This window comes from Quercus robur, chromosome 3 (genome assembly GCF_932294415.1).
Source record: "Quercus robur chromosome 3, dhQueRobu3.1, whole genome shotgun sequence".
Lineage (NCBI taxonomy): Eukaryota > Viridiplantae > Streptophyta > Magnoliopsida > Fagales > Fagaceae > Quercus > Quercus robur.
The window spans coordinates 68,317,465-68,335,296 of record NC_065536.1 but is presented as its reverse complement, the minus strand read 5'-3'; the positions used below and the strand labels follow the sequence as shown (position 1 = coordinate 68,335,296).

General features: G+C 35.0%; 1 protein-coding gene across 5 annotated transcripts in view; it reads right to left on the bottom strand.

The window, feature by feature from the left end:
* Positions 1-16,925, bottom strand: part of LOC126719071 (cytochrome P450 CYP749A22-like) — a 49,228-nt gene extending 32,303 nt beyond the window's left edge. The window contains exons 1-5 of one of the 5 annotated variants that reach the window (XR_007653182.1): positions 16,484-16,925; positions 16,176-16,399; positions 15,473-15,705; positions 14,875-15,253; positions 14,073-14,768 (exon numbers count right to left, since the gene is read on the bottom strand). Coding sequence is in view for 4 of the 5 variants with exons in the window: in XM_050421626.1 (XP_050277583.1) it covers positions 14,340-14,768; positions 14,875-15,253; positions 15,473-15,705; positions 16,176-16,399; positions 16,484-16,766 (1,548 nt within the window). In the remaining variant the exon portion in view is untranslated. Of the gene's footprint in view, positions 1-14,020; positions 14,769-14,874; positions 15,254-15,472; positions 15,706-16,175; positions 16,400-16,483 lie in introns of those variants that run through there. The other 4 variants (XM_050421629.1, XM_050421626.1, XM_050421628.1 and 1 more) reach the window with 4 other exon arrangements.
* Positions 16,926-17,832: the final 907 nt, after the last annotated feature.

Sequence of the window (17,832 nt, the reverse complement as noted above, 5' to 3'; positions counted from 1 at the left end):
AAAATTTGATATGTGTATAGCATGTTTCGCCAGATTATGAGTTACACTATTGCCGCTTCTCTTAATGTGAGAATATGACAATCTTACAAAATTATTTGCAAACAACTTGACATCCTCTACCAATAAACCCAGTGGGGATAGCTTATGGCCTTCTGCCTTCAAAGCTTGAATCAGACCAAGAGAGTCCCCTTTGAGTATGGCATTTTGGAAACCTAGTTCGTACGCAAACTTCAATGCATAATTCAACAACTTGATTAGGCAAAGAAAAACAACACAAAATCCTAATTCAACTACTAATTTGCATAATTTATTTTGACCATATTTGTTGACCCATGAGTGAATATAAGGCTGAGCTTTGGAAATTATATTATTTGATAAATCCATGGGCCTGCTAATGACTTCTTTTCTCATGTTCGAAATCTCCTTGGAGCTTCCATAGAAGGATCTGTAGGAAGGGCCTTTGATTCCCTGTCAACCCATTAGAAACTGCATGCGAATTGGAGTCCAACATAGTTTGTGAAGGATCCAGATGAGAGCTAAGAGAAAGTATAGACGCAGAGAGCTTGTAACACAGATTACAAGGATTCAAACGACACCCATTTTTTATTTTTTCAATGAAACTTCGTAAATTAATGGTTAGAATTAATTATATGGATTTCGTCAATGTTAAGCTTTCAATGTGGTCTTTCAAAATTTTGATTACTTTTTGTGTTTTTAAGTTGTTATTAATAAAACTTTTACAGCCTAGTCTAGAATATAGTTAGACTAGTCATAAAATGACACAAGTTGTGCTACAACTTGCCATGTGGGTGAGTTGTGGCACAACTTGTGCCATTCTAAACAACACTAATATTACTTATTTTTCTATTCTATAATATGATAATAATGAGTAAAAACTTAAAATATGATACAACAAATCAACGATAGCAACATTTATATTGGTTACATATGGTACAGAAAAAAAGAAAAGAAAAGAAGACGTTTTACATAATTTTCTATATGAACATGGTTTAAAAAAATTGAACAATAAAAATTACTGGAAAGAAGAAAAACTCAAGGTTTTAAAATTTGATGGAGGTTCAACGGGAGGTCGAACTGTAACAACTATTTCAATAATAATTAATTAAGATAAAAATAAATAAAATAAATGTGAATCTTGACTAAAATACTATTTAAAGAGGTTGAAGTTATCTCTCATTTGAGGATTAGGTATTCTCTTATTATTTCAAATATTTTAATGAATTTTACAATGGAGTAATAAAATTAAAGAGAAAGTATTTCTAAAGTTCAAAGCTTAAACAATCCGTGCAAGAGATTTATTTTTATTTTTTTTAATTTTAATTTAAAAAAGTCAAATATCTCATGAGTGATGAGATGAGACCATGATATTTAGCTTAAAATAAAGGGAAAAGTTTATTGATGCCTTAACGGCATTAGTTTACTTCAAAAAACCTTATAACTTAACTGACACCTCATGTTGTTTCCAATGGAAATATCCTGGGATTCAAATCCCTAGCTGAAAAAATTAAAGAATAAGAAGAACTCCCTCCTTTTACAACTTGAGATCAGACCTTATTCCCCAGCAATTGCTAAAAATAAAAAGATATTGCTTCCTTAGACTATAATTCTTTACAAATTTAATATCAATTACAAATGATTTTAATACATCGAAATAACTTATAACACAACGTTGCCAAGTTAGAATTAATTTATGAAAATTAAGTATTTGATTTGAGTAAATTATTTTTAAGAGTCCAGTTATATTTAGGTTGGCCTCTTCTGAAAAAATTTCCTTGCTCCACCACTGCCAGCAAACCTTTTTTTATTAAACATACTTTACAAATAAATTATATGCTTTTTGTGAGTGTGTGTGTATGTATGCAAGCGCGTGCTGAATGAGGCAACTTTTCACTTACACACCTGTTGATATATATATATCAGCCACCATAGTCCACATGAGGTTGTTAAGCTAAGTATTCTACTACTTTAGTTGTGGGGATCATGCACGTAATCAAAAACTCAGTGCCGCTAATGTCTTCATTCTGCGTAATATTTGATGATCTCTAACCTTTTAATCAAGATCAAGAAAGGATCAAAGTAAATTACGATTAAGCACAAGCATATAAGACAACAATCATGATTTAAATAAAGACGTGACCAACAGTCCAGATCGTATAAGATCTTGAGATACTTGGAAAGTCTCCAAATGCTTACACTAACTAATGATCAGCATAATCTTCATATTGGTCACCCCTGTCTTCAATGTCTCAACTGATTTTATTAATTTCAATGTTCATTCACTTCTTGTGTAACACGTTAATTTTCACTTACTCTACAAGCTACCAAATCCCAATTAAGCTCAGAAACAACTGAAATAAAAAAAAGGCTACAGTATACATCCTTAGGCATTGATGTCTGGATATTCTGTGCACATTTTGCTGCCAGTTCTGGTCTTTACAATGAGTGCAGCATCACTTTAACTCCATGTTGTGGGCGAATGGTAAGAAGCTGAAATGGTGAGTGAACATAGGCTGGGGAAAGGGTGAAGGCATAGCGTTGTAGAATCATGGAAAGAGCAATCTTTGCTTCAGTTGTTGCAAAGTTCAACCCCACACAACTTCGAGGCCCCACTCCAAAGGGAAAAAAAGCAGCTATGTTGTTGTTAGTAGCCTTGGCAACACCTTCTGAGAATCTCTCTGGTTTGAAAAGATGCACGTCTTCTCCCCATATTTTGGTGAGGCGCAAGAGTTGTGATGTACAACAATAAATTAGCCAGGTGTGAGCTTCCCCGGTCTGACTTCCCTTTCAACTTTTCTTGCTATTGCAATTACGGGTGGATATAACCTTAAAGACTCATTGATGATCATACCCATCTGCATGGGAAACAATGTCAGAAAAATTAAGAATTTAAGAATTGCAATTGAGTTAAATGGTCTGTTATTTACGCTAGTAATTGATTTGAGTTTGAGACATTCTTACAGTCTTGAGTTTTGCGATTCCATCCGGGTTTGGATTTTGTTGGCCAAATAATTTGAGCGCCTCCTTTCTTGCTTTTTCTTGCGAATCTGTGTGGATTGCTAGAAGAAATATGGTCCACGCAAGCAAAGTACAAGTGGTTTCTTGACCAGCAATGTAAAATGTTTTGCACTCGTCCACCAAATCTTCTATTGAAATCTTTAGGCTAGCATTGGCATCATGATGAGCCTCTACAAGTAATTGGAGAAAATCATCCCCAATACTGCTACCCTCTCCAGTCATTACCTTTTCTTCTCTCTTCTTTATTATCTCCAATATAGCGTTGTGTATTCCTTTTACAAGCTCCTCCGATTCAATATCATCATTAGTTTTATAAGTTTTACTGTAAAAATGGACAAATAATTTTTAGGACAACGCTGACAATGACAACAACAATAAGCATTAGTTTCAAAATTTTGAGGTTAGTTATGATCTCAACATACTAGTTAAGGTTGGTCACATTGTGTAATTCTATTAGGACATGAGGACGCTAAGAATATTAAGTGGAGAGTAGTTCTATGTTCCCCAATTGTTGGTTTAACTAAAAGAACTTTACCTGATGCCAGGAAACTTGAGTTTATAAGTATTTTTGGATGATATCAAGGTCAATTTCATCAACATCTGAAAAATGTTCTTCCCTTCTAAGTAACTGCTCCCAAAAGCTGTCCTGGAAATTGCTTCTGATGTCAATAGCCTAAATTCTTCACATACATCAATCTCTTTGCATTCATGATTTTTCCATCTCTCTAGCATCACCTAAACACTACTGATCATTGATGGAATCATATTCTGCAAATGTGAATCCCATCAAACCATTTAGACTAATTTCTAAGTGATGATACACAAAAATCGTTAGTGAGTTGATCGTCCACACATGTGTCAATGGGTGCACCTGAAGAACAAAAGAAAAGAACCAATCAAAGGGCACCGATGGGGTACCGGTGAAAAAACCCTTTGATGGTTAAGTTAGAAAAGAGCTCCAACATTGCTAGAGAGTATAAGCTTTAGAGAAATTGTGCGTACCTTGATTTGTGAGGGTCTTGGAGTTTTTATAGTAGCGTAGGGTTGACATCCATGCCTTGATCAAGAAGATGTTTCCTTGTAGGAGAGAAACTCTTTATTTTGCGTATCTTGCAAAATCCTTTCCTTGTAGGAGTCTCCTTGGTTAGGGTCAAGCATGGGGTGCAAGACATTTCTTTATGGGGAAGATCTTCATAAATGCTCATATATTGTGAGATTCTTTCCTTGTAAGGATTCTTCTGATTATGGTTGGGCGTAAAATGTAAGGCATTTACATATTAGGATCATTGGAGACCACTTAGGCCACATAGGTGCCACATGACTTTGACACCCATCTCCCTTCAGTCCGTACACCTTAAAAAGTCCATCTGTCTCTCTGCCTTTCCATCCAGGGCATGATTCCTTTTGCTTGCTCTTTGACTAGCAGGCTAACTAGACCGTCTCTTTTGACAACACCGTCGCCAATGACTAACTCTACTGATAGGATCCGTCTGCTTTGGAATTTATCCTTATCAATGGGTCAGTAGCGGAGTATTCCATCTTGATGGGTCAAAGTGCTCGGACTTTATTGGATGGAAATATCCTTATTAGTGTGCAAGTTAGTTTGTTGATTCGACAAGTATAATGGGTCATCTCCAGGGACTGGGTGATGAGTAGGGTACCTAATGACCCTTTGATACATAACGACTGTGAAGGTGGAGCGTGTCGGGTGGTGTCAAGGAAGGTACCTGATGAGTGCTGGGTCCCTAACAACCCCTTGGTACCTAAGGATCCCTAAGGCGGATAGTGTCGCACGATGTCAGGGAAGGTACCTGACGACCCTTTGGTACTTGATGACCATTAGGGTGGAGCGTGTCACGCGGTATCATGCTCCCTTCATAACCAACCATACTTTTGGTGACTGAAAATTCTTTTGATAAGCTCATGATGCTTTTGGTGACCGAAGACTCTAGGGTGTTAGGAAAAATTTTCTAACTAGTGAAAATATTCCCTATCAGTTGCCCCCCATTTCGTAGTTGACACGTAAGTGGACTAGTGCGGAATATGAAGGCTTGTGTTGTAATCGTAGAGTGTTGGGGGGTTTTTTACCTGCCCCCCACTCCATGAGCAACTTAATTTGAGGATTGGTACTTAAGTTGATTGTCATCGAAGGATTGCTGCTTGACTCAATCATCCTTGAAGGGTCATTCGTCACCTTGGTAACTTGGTTAAATGATTGTCCCACAAAGAATAATGCGATAACCCAACTCAGCTAATTGTCCCACAAAGAATAAATTGTAAGAAAGGTTAGGAACATTAAAGACCCCAGGAACTAAGAGGTTGGAGGTCAAAACGAAACCTATATTATGAACAGACATTGTGGAACCATTTGCTGTGCGAATATTAAAAGGGTGTCGTGCTGGTTTAAGTTTAGAAAATAAAGACGAATGAGGTGTCATGTAATTGCAACAAGCAGAATCCATAAGCCAAGAGGTAGGAGACATACCAAATAAAGCTGAGAGAGAAGAGGAATAAGATGAATTACCAACCATACGAATGACATTAGCAATGATGTTTATAAGGTCATCTCTGGAAATGGTGAAAGTGGATCCAAAAGACTGAGACTGTGCAGAGACAGGAGCCATTGGTTGGACACTCTCAGTGTTAACAACAATAGCAGTAGAAATTGAAACAACTGATTTTATTGCGATGATAACAAATCTCAATATTGTGGCCAAAATGTTTACAAATATTACAAAAATGTTTGCTGGATTGTTGGTGACGATTGTTGCAAAAGGAAAAAGACTTGTCCTTACTCTTTATTTAAAAGCAAAATATGCAAAAATGAACTACAAAAGTCAACTCTGGCAAAAAAGTCAACGGTCAACCTTGATCAAAGTCAACTCTAGAAGACAACGGTCAATGTTGTCAAGTCAACGGATGATGTCAATAGGCTGACTGGGAGATGACGTCGGTAGATGACAAGGCGATGACATTAGCTAGGGTTGACATGGTAGAGCTGTTGGCGCGTGTCATGCGTAAGACAGCATAGACAGCGCGTGAGGTGCGTGAAAACTATGCAGCGTATATCAGTGGTGTGTGGAAGTGTGTGAGCTACCCGATGAAGCCAATTCTTTTTCAAAAATGTAGATCGGAGAAAGATGAGTCTGATGGTGGCGGAGGCAACAAGATTGGAGCAACCCTAGTGGCTCACGTGAAGCACATGGAAAATTTGGCCGTAACTTTGACCGACGCGTGGATGGTCAAATGTCGACGGCGTTGTGTAGAGGGATTGAAAAGCTACACGGTGATGGGTCTTATGTCCTAGTCGGAGGTCAAAGGTGATAGATTCGATGATGGCAGTGGTTTTGGCGGTGGAGGAGGAGCTTCTAGCGGTAGAGATTCAACCCTGAGGGCCTCTGACGACAGCAGGGCAGTCTAGAGAGGGCACTAAAAGGGTTTACTAACCACCAAAGTTAAGGCAGCAGAAAAAACCGACAAAACAAGACTGCAAGACACAAGAAAAGTAAAGTTGTGACTCTGATACCTTGTTAAAAATACTGAATGCAATAGTATTGTATTTCTCAAAATGAAAGAATATACATGAGTGCCTTTATATAGGAGGCATATAAGTGCAGTACAAGTAAGAGTGTAGTACAAGAATGTGTGCTATACAAGTAATCTAGTTGGGCCTAAAGCCCACAACACTATACACGTTAACAAGCTAGTGTATGGAAATGGGAGAGAGTCAAAGGAATAAACTTCTTCTATCTTTTTTTTTAGAGAGTTTTAACTTATGACATCTACTCCAGATGATAGCTTTTTACCATTAGACCAAGATACTAATTAGTTTTTGGCATAGGTGAGAATTGAACCTCAAATATCTTATTTAACCATCAGAGATTTTACCAGTTGAACTAACTGGAACCCACAATAAACTCCTTCCATCTAGAAGTTGTTTAACAATCTGTGTGGACATACTCGTGATTGGCCTCCACAAGGTAAAACTGAAAACTCTATTTTGTAAATATTAAAAAATTGACATTGCTATGATTTATGGTGCCTTTGTGTGCCTGTTGGTTATTACTGTGAGATTGCATAGTCAAGCTTGTTAAATATTTTTAATACAATCTGTCTAAAGGAAAATGTTTAGTCATGTCAGAATACCGACAACCTTGCTCAACTTATTATAGCATGGTTGCTTGAATATTGTCGCCCTTTGAATTTTGGTTATTCACAAATTAGTAAAATTACTATATCATTTGGTATGGTGTTGCTAAAACAATGTTGAAATAAACTCGTTTAGAATGTGAGGGACGACAATATCTTGATATGAATAATTCCTCACATGGAAAAAACTAATCACATTCAGTCTTAAATTTTGATTGTATAGTAACATAATGTCCATATACACCCAGAACAACTAGTAATTTACCCGTTAATATGTTTTTGAATAGTCTAAAACTAAGTTATAAGGGTTTTGAGAAATTTTCTTCATATCCCACCAAAAATTATCGTTTAATTATATTATATTTACTAAACTATTTTTATTTTATACCAATGATATGTGTTTTGTCAATGGTAGTTTTGAACATCTTTTGTATCATACTAGTGGATGTCCCACGCAATGCACAATGTGCGTGTTTGTTATTAGTTATTTTATAATACTTATATTTTTTTTATGAATTTTTATAATACTCATATGTGCTATAATGTTTGGAGAATTAATTTCGATTATGTATTATATGTCATTAAAATAATGAATGAAAAAAAATTGTAACACAATATATTCATAAGTAACCATAATTAATTAGACTAAAAATCCTACTATATGCCCTTTTTTGTTTGATCAGGTGTATACGTATATTTAGTTCTTCCATTTAACCATTTCCAATATAAAATTTTTTATTATTTCCTTTTTTTTAGAAGTAATTTTTTTTTTCTTTTTTTTTAAGGAAACACGTGAACTTTTGAAGGCTAAACATCTAAGATTTAAGGTTCATAATTTCTAATTCGCAAAACTAAATATACATGCCTAGAGATTAAAAATAAAACAATAATTGAATATGGAAATATAAACTTATACTATTTAATATCTTACGTTTAATTTTACTTAGATCTGAGTACCTTAATCACTTACAAAGATTAAATACTTTCCAAAAATATAAATAAAGACAAAAAGCACATACCTTTTAGAAACTTCATATGTTGTTAAAGCATTGTATCAAACTTTGATAGTGTTGCTGAGAAGTTTAGATCATATGCACTTGAAACCAAAGCCAATTTCACTCTTTTTGACACTAATTTCTCACTCTTTGTCTCTCTATCTCTTTAGTCCTATTTTTCTTTTGGCCTTTCGATATTTTGTGAAATTGGAATATATAAAAGAATATGAAAACTAACATTGAATGGAGAAATTAAAAGTAGAAGAGTTCAAGTAGTTGGAAAAGGGAGTAGAACCAAATCTTTTAATTTTTTGCATTTATGGTTTAAACTAATCATTGGTAAGAAGATGGGAGGTGAAAGGCTAAACGAAAAAGAACTCATACAAAACACCACATGGCGGAACCTCATGCACTTCTGCATGAGGTCTCTGCTTTTATATATTTATTGATTGATTGATTATAGAGTAGTAGAAAAAAAACAAGCTAGCATCTAGAGTACTACGGGGTTAACTTTCTACACAACTTAAAATCATGAATTATGTGGTACTAAAAGACAAAGTAATTAAAAATTGAAAAACACGGCAACGAAATCGGTTCTAGCGCAACAGGCCATTGTTTCTAATAAAGATGTGCAAGGTTCAAATCTCTTCTCCCCAAGCTACCAAATTGATATATATATATATATATATATATATGTGTGTGTGTGTGTGTGTGTGTGTGTGTGTGTGTGTGTGTGTGTGTGTGTGTGTGTGTGTGTGTGTGTGTGTGTGCGTGTGTAATCATACATAAAGATCAATATTATTGCTGTTTGGTGATCCAGCTGAAGCCATACTATGGTTTTGAAACCCGGACCAGACCGTATGGTCCGACCAGAAAAACCTCGAACCGCTCATTTTTACGGTTCTTTTAGCCTCAAGAACCGTTCAACAAGAAAAAAATAGGGACCCATGTGAACCGCAGTCAGACCTCACGGCTTTGAGAACCGTGATTAGACTGCTTCTCACGGTTCCCTCCTTCCCTTTGAATCTTAACCTTTAAAAAAAAAAAAAATAAATAAAATAAAAAACCCACAGAAAAAATGAGATCCTCACCGATGAAACCGTATCGAGCTTTGGGCCGACTGAACGAGCCGATGCCGGTGAACAGAACTTGATGACCTTTCCAATGTCGATGCGATGACACAGTGACACAGTCGGAGCTGATTTTCAAAACCCACCCATATATAGAAATAAAATTAAGGGAAAAAAGAGAAAAACATTCTTAGTAAATTACTAGAAAGAAATCCTACTTATGCCCCCCAACACAGAAGGTAATTGTTTTTGGTAGATTACATCTTAGCGTCGCCGTTGATGCTTCTTCCATATTTGCAGAAGAGAGAGTAGAGTTAAACTTAGAAACTAACGAAGAGAAAAGAAAAGACTGAAAACTGAAAAGTAGAGAAGAATGAGGTAATCAGATAAGATTAAAAGAAATGACAATGAATGCCACCTTTTGATTTCTAAGCTATTCAATTTTTTTTTTTTTAATAAAAATTAGAGTGCCACGTTGATTTGAAAAGTATAAAAACAGAAAATCACTACACTTTTTTTTTATAATAAGTCCACAGTTAACCAAAAAAAGGAAAAAGATAATAAGAATACTCCTCTATTAAGTTTAATTAATTTATTTATATTTTAAATAATTATTAAATTAATTATGACGTTATCACGGTTCGACCCCGGTTCAACCTTGGTTCGACCTTAAAAACCTTGAACCTCTCCCTTTTATGGTTCAATGAACGGTCCGGGTTTAAAAACCTTGAGCCATAGTACTCACAGAGTCAAGATTGTTGTGAAATCTTTGAAGTTGCTTGAAGTCCCTAACGAAAATTATGTGCCTACAAAATCCAAAGTAGAAGAGTACAACTGGGTTAAAGCTACATGTGGTCACGTAATTAATTAATTAATTCACTATAGGAGGTTTCAACTAGCAATTAAGGTTAATTTCAGTTTTAAAGAATTAAGTTTTACTTAGTGGATTTTTGCCTTTGGGCTGATCGCTAAACCATCTGCAGGGACGAAACTAGGATTCGAAATTGAGGGGGGCTAATATAATTTTCTTGAGAGGGGCAAATATAATATTTCATGGACTTATCTTCTAAAATCTTAAATATATACCTATTATTTAATATTTAAAAAAAATTGGGGGGGGGGGGGGGGGGGGGGGGCACAGCCCCCCTCTTCTTGTACATAGTTCCGTCCCTGACCATCTGTGTTTTTTTCTTTGGTGTTTACCAATGGTTTTTCATATTGTAAACAAATTTTTGTCTCATTTATATTTCTGCACTTATACTTTTGTGATTTGTTATTATGATTTAATTAAACCAAAATAGATTTTTTTTTTATTACAAAACCAAAATAGAATTTACTTTTATAATTGAAAAAACAAAGAAGATAAAATAGAATACTAATAACCATAAGCAAATGCAATAAAAAATAAACGTAAACTTCATGTAAAATTACCCCCACCACCTCCTATTGTCATGGAATTAGAGACATGTGTTTGTTTATGTTTAGACCCCTTAAAACCAGATTGGTTTAACCTAATGAATTAGCCAAGTAATTACTTAGGTTAATTATGAGATATAGGTTAAGCACATGCAAACATATTACTTAGTGTGGAAAATTAAAGAAGATAATAATATGATGACCTAGGAAAACCAATGAAACCAACCGTTTTAAAGTAAAAACTTAAGGAGGATTTAACCTAACTATCTTCAAGATAAACAAATTCATTATGATATAATGAAAGATTATAATAAATTTATTCCCTAAATCTAAAGCTACTTCTTGTAGAACTTACTAATACGACCACGTGCAGCTCTGACTCCACAAACTCTTCTATCTTGGATTTGCTGAACACAAACTCCTACACTTGCAATTTTGAGATCCCATTCAAAGGTTTCAAATCACCATTAATAGTAGATTTTTATGTAGAAACTTGTTTCCACCCATTCTTGATTATAGATCTCTTGTTCAGGCACTACTCTCTGGTCTATCTCATCTTTATGTATAAATCAAACCATTCCAACTGCATTGAAGCAAAGATTGTTCTCTCGATGATTTTACAACGCTACGCTTTCACCTTATTCCCTACCTATGTCCATTTGCCATTTCAGCTTTTTACCCTTCTTCCACTACCTGGATTTCAAGTAATTCTACATATTGTGAATTCCATAATTGGCTGTGAGCTTGGGATTTAGTAGCTTGGAATAATATGTGAAAATTGTGGCTTGAAAAGATTTACGTCCTCTCCCCATATGTCGGGGTCATGGTGAACAGCAAAGTTGGAGACGTTCACCATTAGATTAGCTGGAAGAGTGAGCTTAATTCCCCAGTGTAGCTTTCCTTTCAACTTTTCTTAGTATTGAAATTGCTGGAGGATATAACCTTAGAGCCTCATTGATGATCATGCTCATCTGCATGGGAAAGAATATCATTAAAAAAAAAAAAAAAAAAAAAAGAATCTAACTGCCTCTCTCCTCCAGTCGTCTTCTCTTCTTTCTTTCTCTCATTTTTGATACTTATCGTTTATTTTACTGTGTTGCACTGATTTTGAATATAGGGCTAATTTTTTAGCTTTTAGGGCTTGTTTGGATTGAAGAGGGAGAGTGAGAGTATAGTAGAATTGGTACCTTTGAAAATGAAAGTTTAGTTTGAACTACTCTTAAACTATAAGGTTTCAAGTAAAATTTGCCCAAAATATTTAGTGGGTTGGAGGAGTTCAAATCTTCTATCCCACTCTTCTTCCTCCACTATATACTCCACAAATAAAAACATGTCATATGTCCTTCTAATTTATTAAATACTAATTTTATGCCTTTTATTATTTCAATTTCCTAAAATAGATAAATAAATAACCCATCATATTTAGGTGATTGAAATAATAGAAGGCATAAATTTAGCATTTAATAAATTAGATAGACATGTGGCATGTTTTTATTTGTGGAGTATATAATGGAGCAGGAAGTATGGGACAGAAGATTTGGACTCGTGTTGAGGTGTGAAGAAAAGTTTTTGTTGTGTAAGTGTGTAATAAATACTGATTCTTTCAAATCTTAAACTATTAGGAAATAATAGAATTTAATCATGTAACCATAATTTTAATACCTCTTTCACATGTGGACCTAAACTTTCCTTTAATAAGTAAAGTCCAACACATGGGATTTTAACATGTTAAATGGGAGGTATGGTGAAGTTAGAGATCGAACTCGAGTTCTTTTATTTTAATACAATGATAAAAGCTTTAACTATAAGGAAATTATAAATTTAATTATTTAACTATATCATATTTGTGGGTTTCTCTAGGCTTTATTTTAATCATAATTCTAACGTTGCGTCGTGGACATAACTGATACTAATAATCAGACCCATCACTTTTTTGTGTAAAAGTTGTCCGTAGCATTATCATTGATATATACACAAGAAATTGGTTAGTGCTTGAGAATTAAGACGTCCTTACGGTATTGAGTTTTGTGATTCCATCTGGAGTAGGATTTTGATGGCCAAATAAACTGAGCACCTCAATTGATTCCCTGTGAACTCAATTGATTCTTCATGTGAATTGGAGTCCACCATAGTTTGTGAAGGCCCCGGATAAGAGTCAAGAGAAAGTACAGGCACAGGGAGCTTGTAAGACTGATTTCAAGGATTTCAACAGCACCCATTTTCTCTTTCTGAAGGAAACTTTTGGGAAGTTTAGAATTAGATGTTTATCCTCAATGTTTCAACTTTAATTAGTGATGAATTTGGATTTGTTGAATTGAGTGTTTTAGGCTTCAAGTACACCAAGTCCAATATGAATTAAGTACTGAATTATTGCTAGAATGTCTCGATATAGTATTGACAAATGTAGAATTGTTGGATCATACCATGATGATATTATAAACAATTTAATAATTTATTAATAAATTAAGGATGAGTATAAGGATAATATATATGACTTTGTTACCTGGGGACTTTCCCTTTACACGTAATATGTCATTGTCAGGTTATGTCCAAACCACTGTATAGTTTGCAGATACGTTGGCTAGTGTATGGGAATGGGTAAATGGAAAGTCTCCATAGGGCAGTACTTGTGTTTGGCCTCCCCCAGGTAAAACTGAAAACTCTTTTTTGTAATATTAAAAAAATTGACATTGTTGTGATTTATGTTGCCTTTGTGCGCCTGTCGGTTATTGCTGTGAGATTGCATAGTCAAGCCTGTTAAAGATTTCTAATACAATTTGTTTAAAGGTAAATGTGTAATCATATGCAGAATGCTGACAAGCTTGCTCAACTTATTATAGCATGGTTTCTTGAATATTGTCGCCCTTTGAATTGCTCAATTCTTTTTTTTTTTTCAATTGAGACATCTAGGGTTTAATTCTCATTTCTCCCCACTAATAATAATAATATTCCTTAATTAAATTTATGGTAAAATTTACTATTCATGTTCGAGAGAGAGGTATCACCAATGTGTTTTTCCATTTTACTAGCCAAGAGCCTTGTAACGAAACCAATACCTCGTGTTGTTTTCAGTGGAAAAATATGGGTTCTTTATTAAACTTCCTTTACAAAGAAACTATATGCTTTTGTGTGTGTGTATGCGCGAATACGTAATGAAGCAACTTTTACACACCTGTTGGCATATATCAGCCATCGTAGTCTATATGAGGTTGTTAAGCTAAGTATTCAACCAATCAGTGCCGCTAATGTCTTCATTCTGCGTAATATTAGATGATCACTAACCATGTAACCAAGATCAAAAAAGGGTCATAGTAAATTAAAATTAAGCATAAGCATATAAGACAACAGTATGACTTTAATTAAGACACGCGACCAACAGTCCAGATCGTATTAGATCTTGAGATACCTGAAAAGTCTCCAAATGCCATTACGTTACACTAACTAATGATCAACATAATCTTCATATTGGTCACCCCTGTATTCAATGTCTCTACTGATTCTACTAATTCAATTGTCATTCGCTTTTTTGTGTAGCACATTGATTTTCACTTACTCTCCAAGCTACCAAATCCCAATTAAGCTCAGAAACAACTAAAATAAAAAGGCTACGGTATACATCACAAGGCATTGATGTCTGGATATTCTGTGCACATTTTACTGCCAGTTCTGGTCTTTACAATGAGTGTAGCATCACTTGAACTCCATGTTGTGGGCGAATGGTAAGAAGCTGAAATGGTGAGTGGACATAGGCTGGGGAAAGGGTGAAGGCATAGCGTTGTAGAATCATGGAAAGAGCAATCTTTGCTTCAGTTGTTGCAAAGTTCAACCCCACACAAGTTCGAGGCCCAATTCCAAAGGGAAAAAAAGCAGCTATGTTGTTGTTAGTAGCCTTGGCAATACCTTCCAAGAATCTCTCTGGTTTGAAAAGATGCACGTCTTCTCCCCATATTTTGGGGTCATGGTGAGGTGCAAGAGTTGGCATGTACAGTAATAAATTAGCTGGAAGAGTGAGCTTCCCCAGTCTAACATCCCTTTCAACTTTTCTTGTTATTGCAATTACGGGTGGATATAACCTCAGAGACTCATTGATGATCATACCCATCTGCATTGGAAACAATGTCAGAAAAATTAAGAATTTAAGAATTGCAATTGAGTTAAATGGTCTGTCATTTACTCTAGTAATTGATTTGAGTTTGAGACATTCTTACAGTCTTGAGTTTTGTGATTCCATCCAGGTTTGGATTTTGTTGGCCAAATAAATTGAGCACCTCCTTTCTTGCTTTTTCTTGCCAATCTGTGTGGATTGCTAGAAGAAATATAGTCCACGCAAGCAAAGTACTAGTGGTTTCTTGACCTGCAATGTAAAATGTTTTGCACTCGTCCACCAAATCTTCTATTGAAATCTTTAGGCTAGCATTGGCATCATGATGAGCCTGTACAAGTAGTTGAAGAAAATCACCCCCAATGCTGTTAGCCTCTCCAGTCATTACCTTCTCTTCTCTCTTCTTTATTATCTCTAATATAGCGTTGTGTATTCCTTTTACAAGCTCGTCCGATTCAATATCATCATTAGTTTTATAAATTTTACTGTAAAAACGGACAAATGATATTAGGACAACATCGACCAATGGTACAATAACAACAATAAGCATTAGTTTCAAAATTTTGAGGTTAGTTATGATCGTCTACATACTAGTTAGAGTTGGTCACATTTTGGAATGCTATTAGGACATGAGGATGCTAAGAATATTAAATGGAGAGTAGTCCATTGTTCCCCAATTGTTGGTTTAACTAAAAGGACTTTACGTGATGCCAGGAAACCTGAGTTTATAAGCATTTCTGGATGATATCAAGGCTAATTTCATCAACATCTGAAAAATGTTCTTCCCTTCTAAGTAACTGCTCCCAAAAGCTGTCCTTGAAATAACTTCTGAAGTCAATAGCCTAAATTCTTCAGATACCTCAATCTCTTTACCTTCATGATGTTTCCATCTTTCTAGCATCACCTCAACGCTACTGATCATTGATGGAATCATATTCTGCAAAAGTGAATTCCATCTGCCAATTTAGACTAATTTCCAAGAATTGTTTTCCTTGATACACAGATAATTTGCTAGGGCGGGAATTTGAACCATTGATATCCTCGTTAGAAATATTAAAAAGTACTAATTGAACTACAACTACACAAGACTCTTGACAATTTCCATGATTGTATATCTATGCTTTTTGAATAGAATTTTATTAATAATTTAATATGCTAATTTGTTATTGGGTTTAGTTCATTTAAAATAGAATAGTGATACTAAAGATATTACAAATTTTACCATTAGCTTCACAAATAGATATGCCAATTTTAAGTGCATCACACAAAAAGTAATAAGAAATTTATTTGTTACACATATATTGTTGACGTGACATGAATTATGTTAATAGACTCTCTGGTTTGTAAAATTTTTATGATAAAATTGATAGTATATTCTAAATGGTAAGACTAAGAGTAAGAGATTACTTTGAGCCTCTCTGCATGAAAGGCAGAATTAGCAAGTTTCCGCATCTTTGCCCATTTTTCACCTTCAGAAGTCACAAGCCCATCTCCTAAGAGTTTCTTCGCATAGTTTCCGTTATCAGACTTTGAATAAGCGTTGTCTCTATTGTTCATTATCTCTTTGATTAGCTCTGGTTCAGTAACAACCAGTTGAGCTTTAGGGCCAAACCATTGAAGATAATTATTACCTGTACCAAAGAATAAAAGGAAACAAAATTAAAAATGGCTAAATTTATTAAAATTGACAAAATCACTTTGAAAGATTCTTTTACCATATTTGTCAACCCAAGAGTGAACATGAGGCAGAATTCTGGAAAATATGTCATGTGATAAATTCATTGGCCTGCTGATGGCTTCTTTTCTCATGTTGGAAATTTCTTTGGTGCTTCCGTGGAAGAATCTGTAGGAAGGACCTTTGATTCCCTGTGAACTCAATTGATTCCTCATGTGAATTGGAGTCCACCATAGTTTGTGAAGGCCCCGGATGAGAGTTAAGAGAAAGTACAGGCACAGAGAGCTTGTAAGACCGATTACAAGGATTTCAACAGCAACCATTTTCTCTTTTTGAAGGAATCTTTTGGGAAGTTTAGAATTAGATGGTTATCCTCAATAATGTTCCAACTTTTTATTAGGGATAATGAATGTGGATTTGTTGAATTGACTTTTGTGAGCTTCAAGTACACCAAGTCCAATATGAATGAAAGTACTGAATTATTGCTAGAATGGTTGGGTTTGGCCTCTACCAGGTAAAACTGGAAACACCTTTTTGTAATATTAAAATAATTGCCTTTGTCTTCCTGTCGGTTATTGCTGTGAGAGTGCATGGTCAAGCCTGTTAAAGATTTCTAATACAATTTATTTAAAGGTAAATGCGTAATCATATGCAGGATCCGTGACAAGCTTGCTCAACTTATTATGGCAAGTTTGCTTGAATATTATCACCCTTTAAATTTTGGTTATTCAGAAATTAGTAAAACTAGTCATGGATACCACGCGTTTATTTGTGATAATATTTTTATTTTTTATGATGGTTTCGTTATTATTATTATTTTTTTCAATTTGTACTAATTTAATAAATAGTAATTGATGATGCTGAAAAAATCACCAGTAAGCTGCACAGTCCTCGTGTACTCGAAACAACATTTGCACAGCAAAAAAAGAGAAGACCTAACAGAGAGCACTGATGTGATGTTGGCCAAATACCCTCCGAAGGTCAAGTCAGAACTATTCTCACAACTCTAGAGTGTTAGAGAGGGTAAATTATGCGTATCTTGGTTTGTGAGGGTGCTTGGATTTTTATAGTAGTAGGGGGTTGACCTTTTTTCCTTGGAGTATAAATCTTTTCTTTATAGGAGTCTTCTTGGGCATATTTTGTGGGATCCTTTCCATATAGGAATCCCTATTAGGTTTCTCAAAACGTGGAGGGCAAAACATTTCCTTACATACGCAACCGTGATTGGCAAGCAATCTTTTACTAATGTCGTTAGCTTACACTATGCCTTTAATCTTAATCCCATCAGCTTCAAGATCCCTTCAACTTTATGATCCTGTTAGCTTCATGACCTCGTCAACCTTATGGTATGCCCTGCCGGTGCTTCTCCCTACAAATCCCTTCTGTCGA